General features: G+C 42.6%; 1 protein-coding gene across 2 annotated transcripts in view; it reads left to right on the top strand.

Annotated features, from left to right (window-relative positions):
* Positions 1 to 16249, top strand: part of Fermt2 (fermitin family member 2) — a 71082-nt gene that overhangs the window by 13517 nt on the left and 41316 nt on the right. For both annotated transcript variants that reach the window (XM_027389287.2, XM_027389288.1), the window contains exon 3: positions 12482 to 12715. In XM_027389287.2, the coding sequence (XP_027245088.1) occupies positions 12482 to 12715 (234 nt within the window). The remainder of the gene's footprint in view (positions 1 to 12481; positions 12716 to 16249) is intronic.

The raw sequence follows: 16249 nt of genomic DNA, 5'->3' as shown, positions 1-16249 counted from the left end.
CCTCCAACTTGTAATTCAAAGTGCTGGGTTTATTTTGAAGAGTGAATTCCAAATCTTTGTTACTTATGTAGAAGAAATAATAATTAGTCAGTGTTTGCTTATTAGAAGTTTGTTTTGCTGTTTATTGTAACAAATATCCAGAACTGTGTGTCTTCAGAGCAAGATTTAGTCCTCATAGTTCCAGTAACTGAGAAGTCTCAGCCAGCCTGGTCTCTTTCCTCTGGAGGTAGGGGCTCCCAGCATTGTCCTGACTTCTGGGGTTCCCAATGCCACCAGCAGAGCTCTGCCCTCTGTTCCGATTTCTTCCATGAAGCCCCGTTTCCAGATACCCTGGGGAGTAGGGTTTCCACATTTGAGTGTGAAGGGATCCAAATCCTCATTCCATATCAGTTTCTAAATAGTTCCCGGCATTGGACATGTCCCCATCAGTCAACCTCAGAAACCTAATGTAAACTAGTAGTCTTTCACTAATCGAATGCCAGGCTTTAATTGAAATGTGTTGGCAGTTTGAGTGGTTTGCAAACTTGGAAGCATTTCTTATTTCTGCCAATAAGTGAACATTTTAAAAAATGACATAGATTTTTCAAAACATTGCTTTACCATCAGTGTCCACTTTTGCTACTGTAACTTAAATTGCACCAGTTGCCCAACAACACAAGTCACATTTTGCTTACTTCTACTTGAGCTGTGACTCCGTGACGTACAGTGTGCCACTAGCTCTTCAGTCATGATAACTGTGTGATGTCAGTCATGGCACTTTTTTGGCTCTGAGGATACTGAGGCAACAAAATGTGTACTTGTATTGCCTCTTGTCTCCAGGTGATAAACTTCTATGATACTTTATATGAATGGAAAATTGAAAGAGGAAATTGATTAATGGAGATAAAAGTATAACGAGTAGCAATAGGGAGACACTGGATGTGAGGCTCAAACCCAGTGCAACTGGAGCTCCTGCAAAGGGAGCTCACCCTGGGTGGGTGCCTGGGTGCTCTTGCCATTCGGGAGACTCACATGCAGCCAGTGGAACTTGGTAAAGACAGAACTTACTGACATAAAGAGAAGACGTGTAACCAGGTGAAAATGTCCCCGTGTCCCCCCAAAACAAAACATACATGTATATAAAAGATGTTCTCAGCTGGGCGTTGGTGGTGGATTGCTGTGAGTTCGAGGCCAGCCTGGTCTCCAGAGTGAGTGCCAGGATAGGCTCCAAAGCTACACAGAGAAACCCTGTCTCGAAAAACCAAAAAAAAAAAAAAAAAAAAAAGATCTCAGAAATACTTCATGATACTGATCCCCCTTGTCCTGCCCTGGCTTCTGGGGATTGAACCCAGGACCTCTCTCTGCTAAGTAAGCACTCATCCACTGCGCTACAGTGCTTTAGAAATGTTTTTATTTTAACAGGTTGTCACTAAGTTGTGCAGACAGGCCTTGAATTTGATAGATATCCTTCTGCCTCCAAGTAGCTATGAGTGCAGGCCTATACCAACAGGTTCAGAATGACTTTGAAAATACAAAGAGTAGCACTTGGGAGGCAGAGGCAGGCAGACCCCTGTGTTTGGGGCCAGCCTAATCTACATATTGAGTTTCTGACCAGCCAGGGCTACACAGTGAGACCCTGTCTCAAGGGAAAAACATACAACAACAATAAAAAAAAAAAAAACAAAATTCACCACCACCAATAGCAACAAGAATATAAAGAGTAAAATGTTGATGCACATCTAGAAAATAGGATGACGTTACCACAGCATAAAAGATGGCTGTTTCCATGCCACGAGTGCATGTTCTGGACTGGGGAGATGGCCCAGTAAAGCGCTTGCTGTTCAAGCATGAGAACCCAAGTTTGATTCTCCAGAACCCACATAAAGTTGGGCCCATGTTGGGGACATGCCTAAAATCTCAGTGCTGGGGAGGCAGTCAGGAAAACCCCTGGACTTGATGGGCAGGCAGTCTAGCTGAAACCATGAACTGTATGGTTTAGACTGAAGACCTCAGTTAGATTCCTAAAACCTGTGATAGGAGAGAACCCACTCCTGAAAGTTGTCATGTGACTTCTGTGTAGCGTGAGTGCACACATGTGCATGCATGCACACACATACACACGCATGCGTGAGCGTGCGCACATGTACACACACATCAGGAGAACAGTTAAAGAAGACACCCTTAAGTATCAAACTCTGACGTCACATGCATGTGCAGCCATACAAACATCTACATACAAGCACACTTGAAGAGTTCTGAACCCTAAGCTGAACTTGGCTGCGTTGACAAGAGTCATGGGAAAACAGGAATGATAGTTGTTGACTGGTTTGGGGATAGAGATAAAGGGAAAGGTTTCAAGTCAAGGAGACCAAAAGCGTGTTGTTGAATAAAGTGGGCCAAAGGACTTGGATGGAAGAGCCCTCACTCAGTAAAGACTTGTGTAACTAACTCATTAAGGAGTTTAAACGTTGCCCACAGAGACTTTTCAAGTTTTTCATTAGAAGTAAAATGATGAAGTTTGCATTGTAAAAGTTAACTAAGGTAGATTGTAAAAATAGGTTTCTAAACTGAGTCTTGGTGTGGTACAATCCTGTTATCCTAGCCAGTGGACCATTGGTTGAATATTCAAAAGTCCAAGGACCACCAAGGCTATAGGGTGAGGTTAAGGCCAAATGGAGCAACCTAAAAGGAGTAGTGGAATGCCTTCCTGTCCCTGAGGCCTGTGGTATTGGGGTGGAGCTAGAAATGTTATGACGTGAAGGTTGGCAGTGCAAGAAGGGGCAGTAAGGGACAGATAACAGCTGCTAAAGTACCCTCTGTCATACTTGGGCAGGAAAAAAAAAAAACCTGAGAGGAACATGGAGAGCGCTGTCAGGTTTCAAACAAGAAATAATGTGTATCACACAATGCATGTAGTCTACTTTTAGGAAGCTGAGGTAGATGTAGACTGGGGTCAGTGTTATCCAGTATTTGCATACTTCAGTGGTAATTCTCTTCATTTTAATTGCTAAATAACAGCACTGGGTACTGGATGAAGCTTCAGCAGGGTCCACAAGTTGAAGTTTTTGTATTTTTTTTTTAAGCATTCTTTTCTTTAAAATTTTCATGCTGTTTTTGGTACATTCATAGAACTATATTATAAAAACTTAATTTTAGAGATGTACTGTCGAATTCTGTTCCTCTAAGGAACATTTTTCCTTCTAGAACAAGGTTAATTTAGGAATTTATTTGGAGTTCTTTCAAGAATATAGTTACTGATGAGCAGTCTTAAGGGAGAGGAGTGACTTGGAAGATATCTACTTATTTTTAATAGTATACATATTGTATGTATATAATATATAAATATATATTACTAAATACTCCCACACGAAATCTAATTTCTGATATTGAAGTCAGAAATAGCTGTACCCAGCCGTGTGTGAGGCTATGTAGCAGTACCTAGCTACAGCTACTTGGAAGGTGAAGATGGGAGAGTTGATTGCTCACTCCCCTTTCTCAATGCTGGGGCTCCACTTGGCTTGAACCTATACAGTGCTGCCAGCCTCTGAGAGTTCATATGCATATTGGTTCTGTGTGTCTGGAAGACACTGTTTCCTTGGAGTCATCCACCACCTCTGACTCTTAAGAATCTTCCCACCTCCTCTTCTGCATGGATCCCTGAACCCTGAGAATAGGGCTTTGAGGAGAACATCCCACATAGGACTAGGTACTTCAAAGTCTTTTGCCTTGCCCTCTGCACATTGTCTAGTGTGGGTCTCTCAGTTAGTCCCAGCTACAGAAAGAGGGGCTTCTCAGATGAGGACTGAGCGAAGCACTGACCTGTGGGTATAGCAGGATGCCACTAGGTGTCGTTTTATTGCCGAGTTCCTTTAGCAGAACAATAGTAGTAGGTTTTCACCTAAGACTACGACTTATTTTTTTCCCCAAGTTCTTGGCTACTTTTAATGAGTGTCAGGTGTGTGTTCTGTATCAAGCAGTAAGCCTTAAATCCAACCAAGAGGTAGTTGGTTACTCCAATATTTGTGCCACTATTGCACCAGTATATCTTTTTGATTGTTTTTTGTTTGCTCGGGGGTGGGGTGGGGTGGGGGGATGGTTAGTTGTTTGTTGTGTTGTTGTTTTGAGACAGTCTCATTATGTAGCACTGTCCTAGAACTCATTATGTAGACCAGGCTGTCCCTGCCTCCTAAGTGCCGGAATTAAAGGTGTGCATCATCATGCCTGGCTGGCACCAGTATATCTTGCAGGCAGGTTCTGTTCTTAGTTGCAGACTTTATTAAATAACTCTCTTTCTCTGATGCCCTGCCTGTCTTCTTTCTCACTCCTAAGTGGCTCGTTTTCTGTTGGAAATGTTCAGGTGCACCAGTCAATGTGGGAGCTTTGTGGTTCTCCTCTACTCCTTCTTGCCGTCCTCTCTACAGTCAATAATCAGACTGGTTGGCAGACCCCAAAGAAATTCCAGTTCTTCAAACTCCAAGGGCAGTGCATATATCCAGAAGTATCATTCGTGGCCCATTCAAACTTTGCTCTAGAAGGATTTCTGGTGGCTAGAAAAAAGCCAGCATTCCTCAGGAACTTGTAAAACAGGTTCCTGTCATCCAATAGGAGTCATTTCCCTTACCTCTGGCAGAAGGGACATATATGGTTCTTCATTGACATATCTGTGATGCCCATCAGCATATCAAAGTTAGTGCTAGCCACCTGGCTCCCTCAGTCCCTACTCGCAAGGACTTGGAGTTTGGGGAATTGGAGTTTTCTTTACACCTGACCTGCCAGCCTTTTGTTGATGATAAAGGATAAGCTCTGGCTGCCTCACAGCTGGGGAGGGCCCAGAAAGGCTGGAATGCTGGCCAAAGGTGGGGAGGGGGAGGGGAGTCAGGTAATGGCAGGAGACATGGAAAGTCCATCAGAAGCATCTGGCTTGCAGACCAAGCCTGAAGAAACAATGTGCAGTTACATTGGCTGGCCTGGTTCACACTGGTTTTCATCATGATTAGGGCTCACTGGTGGGCTCTGCAGTTGATTCCTGAATGATGATGTCTGTCAGCTGAGTGGGAATCTTCTCTCTCTCTCTCTCTCTCTCACACACACACACAGAGTTCTTAGCATGATTACTGTAATCTGTAATCTGCACTGAAATCCTTTTTGTAGAATAAGCAGTTAGCAGCTGGAGTAGGTTCACACCTTTGAGCTATAGCAAAACAAATCTTGAAAAGTTACCAGCATAATAGAAGCATAAACATTCATTTGTAGTAAGAAATTTTCTCAGCAGAGAAGAAAACAAAGGGGAGAGCTTGAGGACCCAAAACATGGTCGTGGGATAGACATGTCCTCTATCCTAAGGGCTGGTATAGAGAGAGCAGACAGTGGTGTTTTTGGCATAGTGAGAAAAGCACTTTTATATCTATTTAGAAAACAACCCAAGACAATTTACATTTTTGAGCCTGTGACTATAATAGCCATTGCTTTTGTTATCAAGACCAGATTAACAATCTATCAGAACTTAGTTGATTAATGTTAAACTTTGAATTTTGAAGTCTTAACGACATATGTATAATCTTTAAGTCTCATTTTGTACATACCTCAAATCACTTCCTTAGAACTTTACAACTTACATAGTAAACCTTCTTCCTTCCATCTGGAAACATCCAGTCATTTACCATGAGGCATAGGTGCTTGGTTACTGACAACAAGTTCTTTTAAATGGAGCAATAGTAAAAAGTAAATTTTCAGTCACTAACAACAGCATGGCGGCTTGATTTGTCTTTCATTGAAAACTGTTTTGTGAGTCTCCCTTTCTCATCTTGAAGCCTGTCATCAGCCAGGTAGACCTCCCTCTCCCCGAGTTTTGATGAGCATTGGTTCTTGGGCTTGTCTGTGAGGTTGCTTGTCAACTAGTGTGCCATTCTCAGACTCTGGATGTGAAACCTTCTTTTGTCTTCGTGTATAGAGTGGATGTGTTCAGTTGCTGTCAGAAGGAGCCAGTTTTGTGGGATGCTCCTTGGAGACTGCTCGTTGGTCATTCCAGTCATTGTTAAAATAATGCTGTAGTGTCCTTCCCTTCTGAAAACCCAAACTAAAGGACTCCTTGGACCTGCCATCCCTTTTCTGACCATCTGTCACCGTTGCCCTGCCCCTCACCATAGCAGGGTATCAAAGCCATCGTATCTTCCTTGTGCTCTTGCCCAGCCATCAGTATTCAGTTCACCTCTGGGCTCTTGTTTACGTTGCACTCTCTTGGTGAACACTATTATAGTCTGTTATGAAGCACAAGTCACCCTGCTTAAAAAACAGTTCCAGACCTAATTTGACATAGCTGATTTAAGGTAGTGGTAGGAGATACTCACCTTTATCTCCCCACCCCCAACCAAACCCAAAGCCAGTATAGACATCTATCCACAAATAAAATAGCTCTGGGTTGCAGATGGGTCCAGACATCAATATTTTTTAAAAATTGCTTAGACTTAAAAAAAAAAAAAAAAAAAAAAACCTTTACAAATGCAGCTCGGGCAATTGCAATGCTGACCGGACTGAAAGTCACTAAGTGGCATATCTCACACTCACAGTAAAACTTGGACAGCTTTCTGCAGCAAACAAGGTTCCTGCTGCCTGGGCTCGTCATCTACTGACAGCAGCCTTCTGGTCATCAGTCTCCTTCAGGTGCCACAGCTTGGTTTCATCTAGCACCAGCCATCTCTAGCATTGGATCAGTGCCTTTTGGCACACAGGTTAACAGATATTTGTTAATGCATTGTTTGACAGATGCTGTTTGATACTCTGTAGCAATGGATTTGGTTGGTAGCCTATTGTCCTTAAGAATGCTACTGGAGGGACTTGGAGATGGCTCTGTGGTCATGGGAACCCACAAAAGGTGGATCCTTAATTCCGTAAATTGTCTTCTGAGCTCCACACAGATGCTGTAGCACACACTCCTGTAATACTAGAGTGTCCACTGTTGAAATATATGCCCCAGGCTCCACAATTCTTCTGTCCACCTTCCAACACCATTTTTCTTTTTGTTTTGGTTGGTGTGTGTGTGTGTGTGTGTGTGTGTGTGTGTGTGTGTGTGTGTGTGTGTGTGTGTGTGTGTGTGTGTGTGTGTGTGTGTGTGTGTGTGTGTGTGTGTGTGTGTTCTCAAGCCAGGTGCTGCATGCATGCTTTGGGGTGTGTGTGTGTGTGTGTGTTCTCAAGCCAGGTGCTGCATGCATGCCAGATACAATGTCAAGTGTCTTCTATCACCTCCCCCTCTCCCCCCAAACAGGTTTCTGTCCTGGGTAGTTTTATGTCAGTTTGACACAAGCTAGAGTCATCTGAGAGGAGGGAGCCTCAGTAGAGAAAATGTCTCCATGAGATGAGGCTGCAGGCAAGCCTGTAGAGCATTTCTTAATTAGTGATTGATGGAGGGTCCTGGGTTCTGTAAGAAAGCAGGCTGATCCCCTGAGCAAATCGAGAACATGGGAAGATGGGGGGAGGAAGCTACGGGAGTGAGAAGGGAAGAAAAGGAAGGATGCAGAGGTCATGAGGAAGCAGAAATTTTGAGTGAGGTGTAGATTAGAAGAAAGGACGTATGACAGGTAGGATTTTAGTTGGGGGGGTGGTAGAGGAGGAAGGGAGGGAGAAGGGAACTGGGATCGTCATGTAATTCAATCTTGTTTGTAATTCAAATATATAAAAAAATAAATTAAAAAAAAAAAAAGAAAGAAAGCAGGCTGAGCAAAGCCCTGGGAAGCAAGCCAGTGGGCAACACCCTTCCATGGCTTCTGTATCAGCTCCTGTCTCCAGGATCCCATCTTTTTTTAGTTCCTGTCCTGAGTTCCTTTGGTGATGGACTGTAGTTGTGGACATGTAAGCCAAATAAGCCCTTTCCTCCCCAGCTTGACTTTGGTCATGATGCTTCAACATGGCAATAGTAACCCAAACTAAGACAGTCTTTCTCTGTAGCCTTAGCTGTCTTGGGATGGAATTTGCTGTGTAGATTGCCTGCTTTTGCCTCCCAAGTCCTAGGATTAAAGGTGTGCACTGCCACACTGAATCATCACTCTTCACCTTGTTTTTCTGGACAGTCTGTCACTGAACCGGAAGTTCACTGACTCTGGCAAGACTGGCTAGCCAGGGACCTCCAGCAATGTTTTTTCCCTACAGTGCTGAGTATAGGTGTGCTACATTTGCCCTCCCCCATAGGGGCTGGGAAATCTAAGCTCAGGATAAAACACAAGGGTGTATCTCCTGTGTTGCCAACGGTAAGACAGGGTTTCTGGTCCTTGTATCTCGTGTTGTCCTTGTCCAGTTTACCCTTGCTGGATGCAGGCAGGCTGCTCCTGCATGGAAGAGCCAGGTAGAATTGGGTCTCATTGGAAGAGCAGGCTTTGAAGGGAAAGAACAGCGATCCACTTGTGGTTTATAAAGACATTTGGTTTATTTCTGTGCTACTGTGTTCGCTGTGCCTCTTCCAGACCTTGTCACCATGTGCTATGTGTGTGTCTGATGGGAACCAGAAACAAGGAAAATGGGTGTCCAGGAAGGTTTGTGCCCAGGGCTCAATCTGAAGACTGGTTGATGGAGAATTGAGGGTTTTGTGGAGGTGGGTTTCTGTTTTTTTCTTTTTTTAAAGGAGGCTGGGTTTATTCTGACTCTAGTTTAAGGATACAGCCCATCATGGGAGGGGACAGATGAGATTGTATTGTATCCTTATCTGATGAAGTTTACTGTAACATTGCTTATGTGGTGTGTTCCCGGACAGCCCGCACAATGCTGTATTTCAGGAGGGAGGGCCACAGCTTGTCCGTCAGGATGACGTTGCTATTGAAGGCAGACACATCAGAGTGTCTGAACAGATGAATGTTCACACAACTACCTATGGACACTGAAATCTCTAGCTTTCCATCTTACTTCTTATTTCAGAGGGGCAATTTTTGACCACTTGTAACTTTTGTGGTTGGGAACAAGTTGCCTCTCTGCCAAAATTTGTGTGTAGCTTCTGTTTCAGATCCCTCCTCCTCAGGCCTCTCTGTCAAGCACTTACTCCGGACCACATTTGACATTGTTTGAGTCTGTCCTTTGTTATGGCTGAAAGCACCTCTTCTGCCTTGCTGCCCCTGTGGAGCAGCTGCATTTCACATCAGTCAGCATTTACTTCAGGCTGCTAGCAGGTGCTGAGGAGCTGCCCCCACTCCCTGTTCACCGGCAGCTGTGTGGACAGATTCCTGACATGCCGCTGGCAGCTGCTTTTGCTAAAGCACAGAGATTTCTGGACCTGCTGTGTGCCTGTGGAGTGCATGGCCCTAGGCACACTAGAGAGGTTGCCAGGACATTCTGGGCATTTAATGACCCCAGAACAATGCTTTACCTAGGAAGTAGAGAAATACCAAGCCTAGGCCTTTTCTTCTTCCTTGCTTGGATAGTTCTCAGAAGGAATGGACTGTGGTGACTGGGTGGCCATTTTTTTCCTCCCTTCGCAGCTGCCTCACCCTCCCTGCAGTGCTCTTCCTGGAACCCCCTACCCCTATTCCATAAACAAGTCACAAAGTTACCTTTGGGGGAGCCCAGATCTTCTGGATTTTTGGAATTAGAGTGATTTTTTAAATTAATTAATAGTTAATTAATTTGGGGGCTTTGGATACAGAGTTTCTCTGTGTAGACCTAGCTGTCTTGGAATTCGAGCTATAGACCAGACTGTTCTTGAACTCAAGATCTACTTGCTCTCTGTCTCCTGAGTGCTAGGATTAAAAGGCCTGGCCACCACTGCCTGGCTCAGTGACTTTAAAAGAAAAATTGTTTGTATTTATTTTATGTGTATGGGTGTTTTGCTTACATGTATGTGTGTGCACCATGGGCATTCCTGGTACACAAAGAGGCCAGAAGGAGGCAGTGGATTCCCTGGAATTGGAGTTACAGATCTCTGTGAGCTGCCATGTGGGTGCTGGGAATCAAACTCATGCCCTCTGCAAAAAAGCAACAAGTGCTCTTAATGGTTGAGACATTTCTTTAACCCCCAGAGTAACTTTTATTATAAGCTTTGCCTCCTTTCTTTTGCTTGCTGGAAATACATGATTTCGTGTCCTTAACAGTGATGTCATCTTTACAGAAGTGTCTGGGTAGAGGAGTGGGGAGGAAGGATTGTATATACCCAAAAGTAAATCAGTTCAACTCAGCCTTCTGCTTATCTTAATCTCTGTTCCTAAAGAGAAAAGTAGCATGTATGACCAGAAAATAAATATGTATGTAGGTAGGTAGGTAGGTAGGTATGCCCCAACTTCAGCTGTCTGCTCTAAGCTGGTTCAGAACTTGGTACTTCCAAAAGGTGTCAAATTCTGTCCTGGAAAATAACTTAAGATGTGAATACTACATATATAACAGGGTGGCTGCAAAACCGTAGTTCCACGTGTGTTTGCAGGTGGACTCCCAACACCGTGATTGATGGGACTATCCCAGGGCAAAACAAATGTTGAAAAAACCTTTTTATTTAATTTAATTTCCAGGGGGGCTTGAAAGAAGGGAGGTCTGGGAAGCTTTGGTTAGGATGTAAAAACAAGAACATAAAGAAACATGTAATTTACAGTTTGGTAGGGAAATAACTTGGAGACTCATCTTTGCTTTGAATAAGATAACACTTCCCCACTGTCTTATAGACAGAGACTGTGTGACTGTGTCTCCACTGCTGTCAACTCTGGCTGGGTTATTAGCAGTGAGTTAGGAACTGGCCACATGCTGTGTCCTTCCCTTCCCTGCCAGCAACTGCCAGCACCCCCCACCCCACCCCCCAACCCCACCCACCCCCACCCCACCCCCCACCCCCACCCCAGCACAGTGTCTCAGCCATTTTCATTTCAAGGATGTTCAAGTCAGTTTCTTCGCTGCTGGTGGTGGAGAGTTCTCTTTGGTTTGGACCTTCCTTCATCTAGAGTACTTGTTTGGTTCTTTTCTTGCTTTCTTTTAGTCATTTCTCCCTTTTTTGGCAGTTAGTAAGCTTACTATAGTTAATCTAAAAAGATTTTTCTGTAAATACTACTATAAATACTAGCTGAAGTTAGGTTGTATATCTTCCTGTTACAAGTTTATTGTTACTGTTTCCCTTATTTGATTGTAATCAAATCTTCTGTACTTGGTTTATAAAGCTACTAAAATATTTTGTAGATATTAATGTTTTCTATATATGTGTACTGAACCATGTTCAAAGAAAAAAACTTGAGCTGTGTGATTCTTATCCTGATTGGTTCTTGCCAACCTGACACAAACTTAGACATATCTGGGAATAGGGAATTTTTTTTTAACTTATTTATTATGTATACAGTCTTCTGCCTGCATGCCAGAAGAGGGCACCAGATCTCATTCAAGGTGGTTGTGAGCCACCTTGTGGTTGCTGGGAATTGAACTCAGGACCACTGGAAGAACAGTCAGTGCTCTTAATCACTGAGCCGTCTCTCCAGCCCGGGAATAGGAAATCTTAATTGAGAAAATGTCTTCATCTAATTGGCTGAAGGGCATTTTTTTTTTTGATTGATGGTTGATGTAGGAGGGTCCAGCTCACTGTGGGCCATACCACCCTTGGGCAGGTGGTCCTGACTTGTACAAGAAAGCAAGCCATGGGGAGCAAGCCAGTAAGCAGCACTCTTTCATGCCCTCTACTGTAGAGTTCCTGCCTCCAGATTCCTGCCCTGACTTGCCTCAGTGATAGAGTGTGACCTGAGAGTTGTAAGCTGAAATAAACCCTGTCTTCTCTGAGTCACTTTTGGTCATGATGTTTTTTCTGTCACAGCAATGGAAACACTAACTGTGACAGTTCTCTGAGTTATCTTTCCCAGGGTGTTTTTGGGAAACAAGTTTGGGCTACAGGCTGTTCACATTTGTTCTGAAGTTCTTTCCAAGCTTTCTTCACCTAGAATGTCACCCTCATTCACTTTGATTCCCCATCCATGTCCTACCCTTACTGTCTTAACAAACACATTACTGTTTCTTCTTCTTAAGACTTTGATTTTATTTTAATTATATGGGTGTGTGTGAACATGAATGCTGGTGCCCACAGAAGACAGAGGTATCAAATTCCCCTGGAGCCAATGTGCTAGAGCAGCAAGTGTGGTTAACCACTCATTGAGCCGCCTCTCCAGCCCCCACCTTCGTGTGTGTGTGTGTGTGTGTGTGTGTGTGTGTGTGTGTGTGTGTGTGTGTGTGCTCAGAAATGAACTTTTTTATGTATATTATGGAAATTATGTTGTATGTTCAAAGCTGAATTACAATTCCACCACTCAGTTTTTTTTTCCAGTCCCAGGTTTCTGTTTGTCTTCCAAGGTCCAGGTCTGTCTGTCTGACCCTGGGTGTTTTTCCTGGGCTTGGTGTGCTGGGTTTTGAGGATACAGAAAGTGTTTTCTTTGCCGTTTGTACTTTTTGTACCTCTCACAGTCTCTTCGTTTTCTTAAGCATCCAGTTTTGTTTTGTTTTATCTTTAATTTCTCTCCAGCTATTCTGTATTAATTTTTAAAGCATTTTTCTTGTTTACTGTTTATAGATGTAAAAAAGGATTGGTCTGACCATGCTCTCTGGTGGGAAAAGAAGAGAACGTGGCTGCTTAAGACGCACTGGACCTTGGATAAGTATGGCATCCAGGCAGATGCCAAGCTTCAGTTCACCCCCCAGCACAAACTGCTCCGGCTGCAGCTTCCCAACATGAAGTATGTGAAGGTGAAAGTGAATTTCTCTGACCGAGTCTTCAAAGCTGTGTCTGACATTTGCAAGACTTTCAGTAAGTATCTAGCCCTTCGTTAAAGTATGATGCACATATGACTGACGTGGCATTGAGCTTACCCTTGGGGTGTGGTTTGGGATGAACCCTGTGTGCATCTGTATTTAAAATTACTATTTCCATAGGTTTTTTTTTTTTTTTTTGGTTTATTTATTATGCAGACAGTGTTCTGCCTGCATGTATTCCCGCAGGCCAGAAGAGCACACCAGAACTTATTTCAGATGGTTGTGAGCCACCATGTAGTTACTGGGAATTGAACTTGGGACCTCTGAAAGAGCAGCCAGTGTTCTTAACCTCTGAGCCATCTCTCCAGCCCTATTTTTGTGGTTTTTAATGTTAGTTTTAGATAAAGAAGTATTGGGTTAAGAAGGAATAAGAAGGATTAGATTTTTCCCCCTGATTAGAATCATATCATGTTTCTTATTATATAAAAGTTTTTTTCTGATAAGTTTATTATTTGATAGTTGTGGGGATTGAACCTTGGGCCTCAGTTCATAGAAGGCAAGTGCTTTTCCACTGAGCTACACCCTCAGCCCCAACAGCATTGTCTGTCAGAGGGAGAGGAAGGGAGCAGGTATTGTTTTCAGAGGGCTGTGGCTCTCCAGTATTTCCGTCATGTAAGTCACTTTGATTTTAGTAAGTCAGAGAGATGGTGTCACTTCCTTTGACGAAGGCCTGCCTGCTCCTGAGGAAACTGTGAGGACTCTTCCTCACCCAGTGTGAATACCTTGGACTCTCAGAAACAAGATGTGGATTGCCTTTTACTTTGGTTGACCTGGTTATGATGTATGACAGGAAGTATTTAGCTGTCAGAGAAAATGTGAATTTTCGTCATTACTGCTAGAACATAATTCTTAGATACATTCAGCGATTCTCCAGATTTTAGTTCCAACTAGAACTAGAACTCTTTTATACATGTTACATTTTCAGGTGACACTAATAATTCATGAACATATTGTCACAGAAGAATCAAGACTGTAGACATAACACAGCAAATGGCCCCTTCCCAAAAGTAACTTTGGCCAAAAGTTTGATTTGCTACACATTTGCTTGTTCAGGCCATTTCCTGTGTAATGTGTTTATGTGTGGTGTATGGTATGTGCATATGTGTACTCGGGTTTGGAAGTCTTCATTGGTGTAAAGATGATAGGAGTATGTTGGTTGTCTGTCCTACTTTTTCTGCCCCATTTCCTAAGTGCTAGGAATAAGTGCCAACATGTCTGGCTTAGGGTTGAGTTTAGCAGCTTCTCTATGCTGTATCCACGGAGCCATTTCCCAGTCTTATTTTTTCCTCATCAGTTACTGCTGTTAGAAATGCTGTTGATTTTCTTTTTCTTTTTCTTTCTTTCTTTCTTTCTTTTTTTTTTGTAATCTATCTGATATCATTGTTGAGCTCTGTCTTAAATCTTAATTTATATTTTCACTTTTTATATAAATCACACCTCTTATAATTCACCCTCTTTCTCATTTGTGCATCTTGTCCCTCATCTTGTCTTACTGTAATGAATTAGACTTTAGTCATGTTGAGTAACAGCAATAACAATATTATTGAGTTGTTCCTGGTGTTTTACATTGAGCTCACATTTTATTGTATTTGGGAACTTTTCACCTATATTTTATTCCTAATACCTTGCCTCATGAAAACACAGAAAATGTAATTAAATGGAGGTCAGGGAAGCCTACGTCATATGTAGCGCAATGGGAAGGTCCCGCATGCCCTGATGACCTTTAGAACTCTTCATAGTATAGCTTTGCTCATATTCCCTCTTTATCATCCATGTGCTGTCACTAAATCTTACTCTGTGAATGTCTTAGGCATTCATTTTTCCTTCCACATTCTTTTCTAGTGAGTGACAGTAAATGTAGTAGTGTATTTAAGTTTCTATACTTAAATTTCTCCACCTTCCTAAATACAGCTGTGTGCGTGTTCGCCTTTGTTGTTACACCTTTACTACTGTTAATACCGTGCCATTTTCAGCCATGTGTGTGTCTGACTTGCTGGACCTGTGTTCTGGGATTTCTTATCTTTAGAGTTCTGAGATGAGACTCTTGTCCCAGAGTCTGGGCCTGGCCCCAGTCCCAGAAGCCCCACAAGCTGTGTTTAGCACTACCAGCCGGAGAATGAGTGTAGAGGACATCCCATATTCAAGCCATAGTGTCCACAGGCTTGGAGGGACCCAGAAGAAGCTAAGACTTAAAGATGTAATTAAGGGGGCTGGAGAGATGGCTCTGTGATTAGAATTCCCAGTACCCACATGGCAGCTCACAACTGTAACTCCAAGATTTGACACCCTCACACAGACATACATGTAAGCAAAACACCAATGCAAATAAATGTTGTTTTTTTTTTTTAAAGATATAATTAAATCACTGTGGAGTTGAGGTTGATTATAAAAATAACCAAGGCAGTACTTGGCCTTAAGTAATTCAATAACTACTTGTTTAATTTATTTAGTAAGTAGTAATTGAAGATTGTTCTTCTTGCTAAAAAAAAAATGCCAGGGCTGGAGAGATGGCTCAGAGGTTAAGAGCATTGACTGTTCTTTCAGAGGTCAAGTTCAATTCCCAGCAACCACATGGTGGCTCACAACCATCTGTTATGAGATCTGGTGCCCTCTTCTGGTGTTCAGATACACATGGAAGCAGAATGTTGTATACATAATAAATAAATAAAATCTTTAAAAATAAATAAATAAAGTAAAAAATATTCCATAAATACTATAAAATGTTAATGTGTGAATTGGGAAGGAAAGCGTGCATACTTGATTTGCAGTTGTTAAATCAGGTGGCGAACAGTGTGCCTACCTACATTTGTATCATTTATGAGTGAATTGTGATTAGGCTTTTGTAGGTTTTAAAAAGCTAAATATTGAGTACGTGAAAATTGTAGAAACCTAAATTCCCCTGTCTATAAGTAAACTTGTATTGGAGCATAGCCAGGCTGCCCTGCTTAGCGTTGTCAGGCTGCTTCTGGATGACAAGGCAGGGTTAGAAAGATCTGCACAGGGGGTGAAATACTTTCTGCCGGCCTTGTGCTTGCTAATCCTGAGCTAACTTATGTGGAGACACTCTGTTCATCTTTCCACCACTGGACACCAAACACTGAAGTCACTTCGGAACTACTCCCGGGAATGATTTTCTTCTGTTAGTCATTTAATATTCAAGCCTAGTAATTTTCCTCAAATTAAATGAATTCACTTAAGTGCTGGTCACTGTGGTTTCATTAGTTGCACTCTTCTGGGTTCGTTCTTCTGGCTCTTGATCACTGTAAGAAAAGTAGAATCAAAAGGAAGAAAAATGACATGGCCCGTGTTACCAAGCGTAGTTAGCATCAGAGTCCGGAGTGTCGTGAAGGATGCCAGCTACTGAAAAGTCAGGAAATTACCTGATTTTGCTTAACACTGACAGCCTTTGCAAGCTTTCTTTGTTTGCTTTTAAAATTGGTAAAAATGATTTCTTTTGTAATTTAATTCTTATACAAATTCTGTGTAATGACTAAATGAGACTGGCTGACTTGCCTCCTCCTTTTTTAAG

Source organism: Cricetulus griseus, assembly GCF_003668045.3.
Source record: "Cricetulus griseus strain 17A/GY chromosome 1 unlocalized genomic scaffold, alternate assembly CriGri-PICRH-1.0 chr1_1, whole genome shotgun sequence".
Taxonomy (NCBI): Eukaryota; Metazoa; Chordata; class Mammalia; order Rodentia; family Cricetidae; genus Cricetulus; species Cricetulus griseus.
Note: the sequence above shows the minus strand (reverse complement) of the source record. Positions and strands in the feature narration are given on the sequence as shown.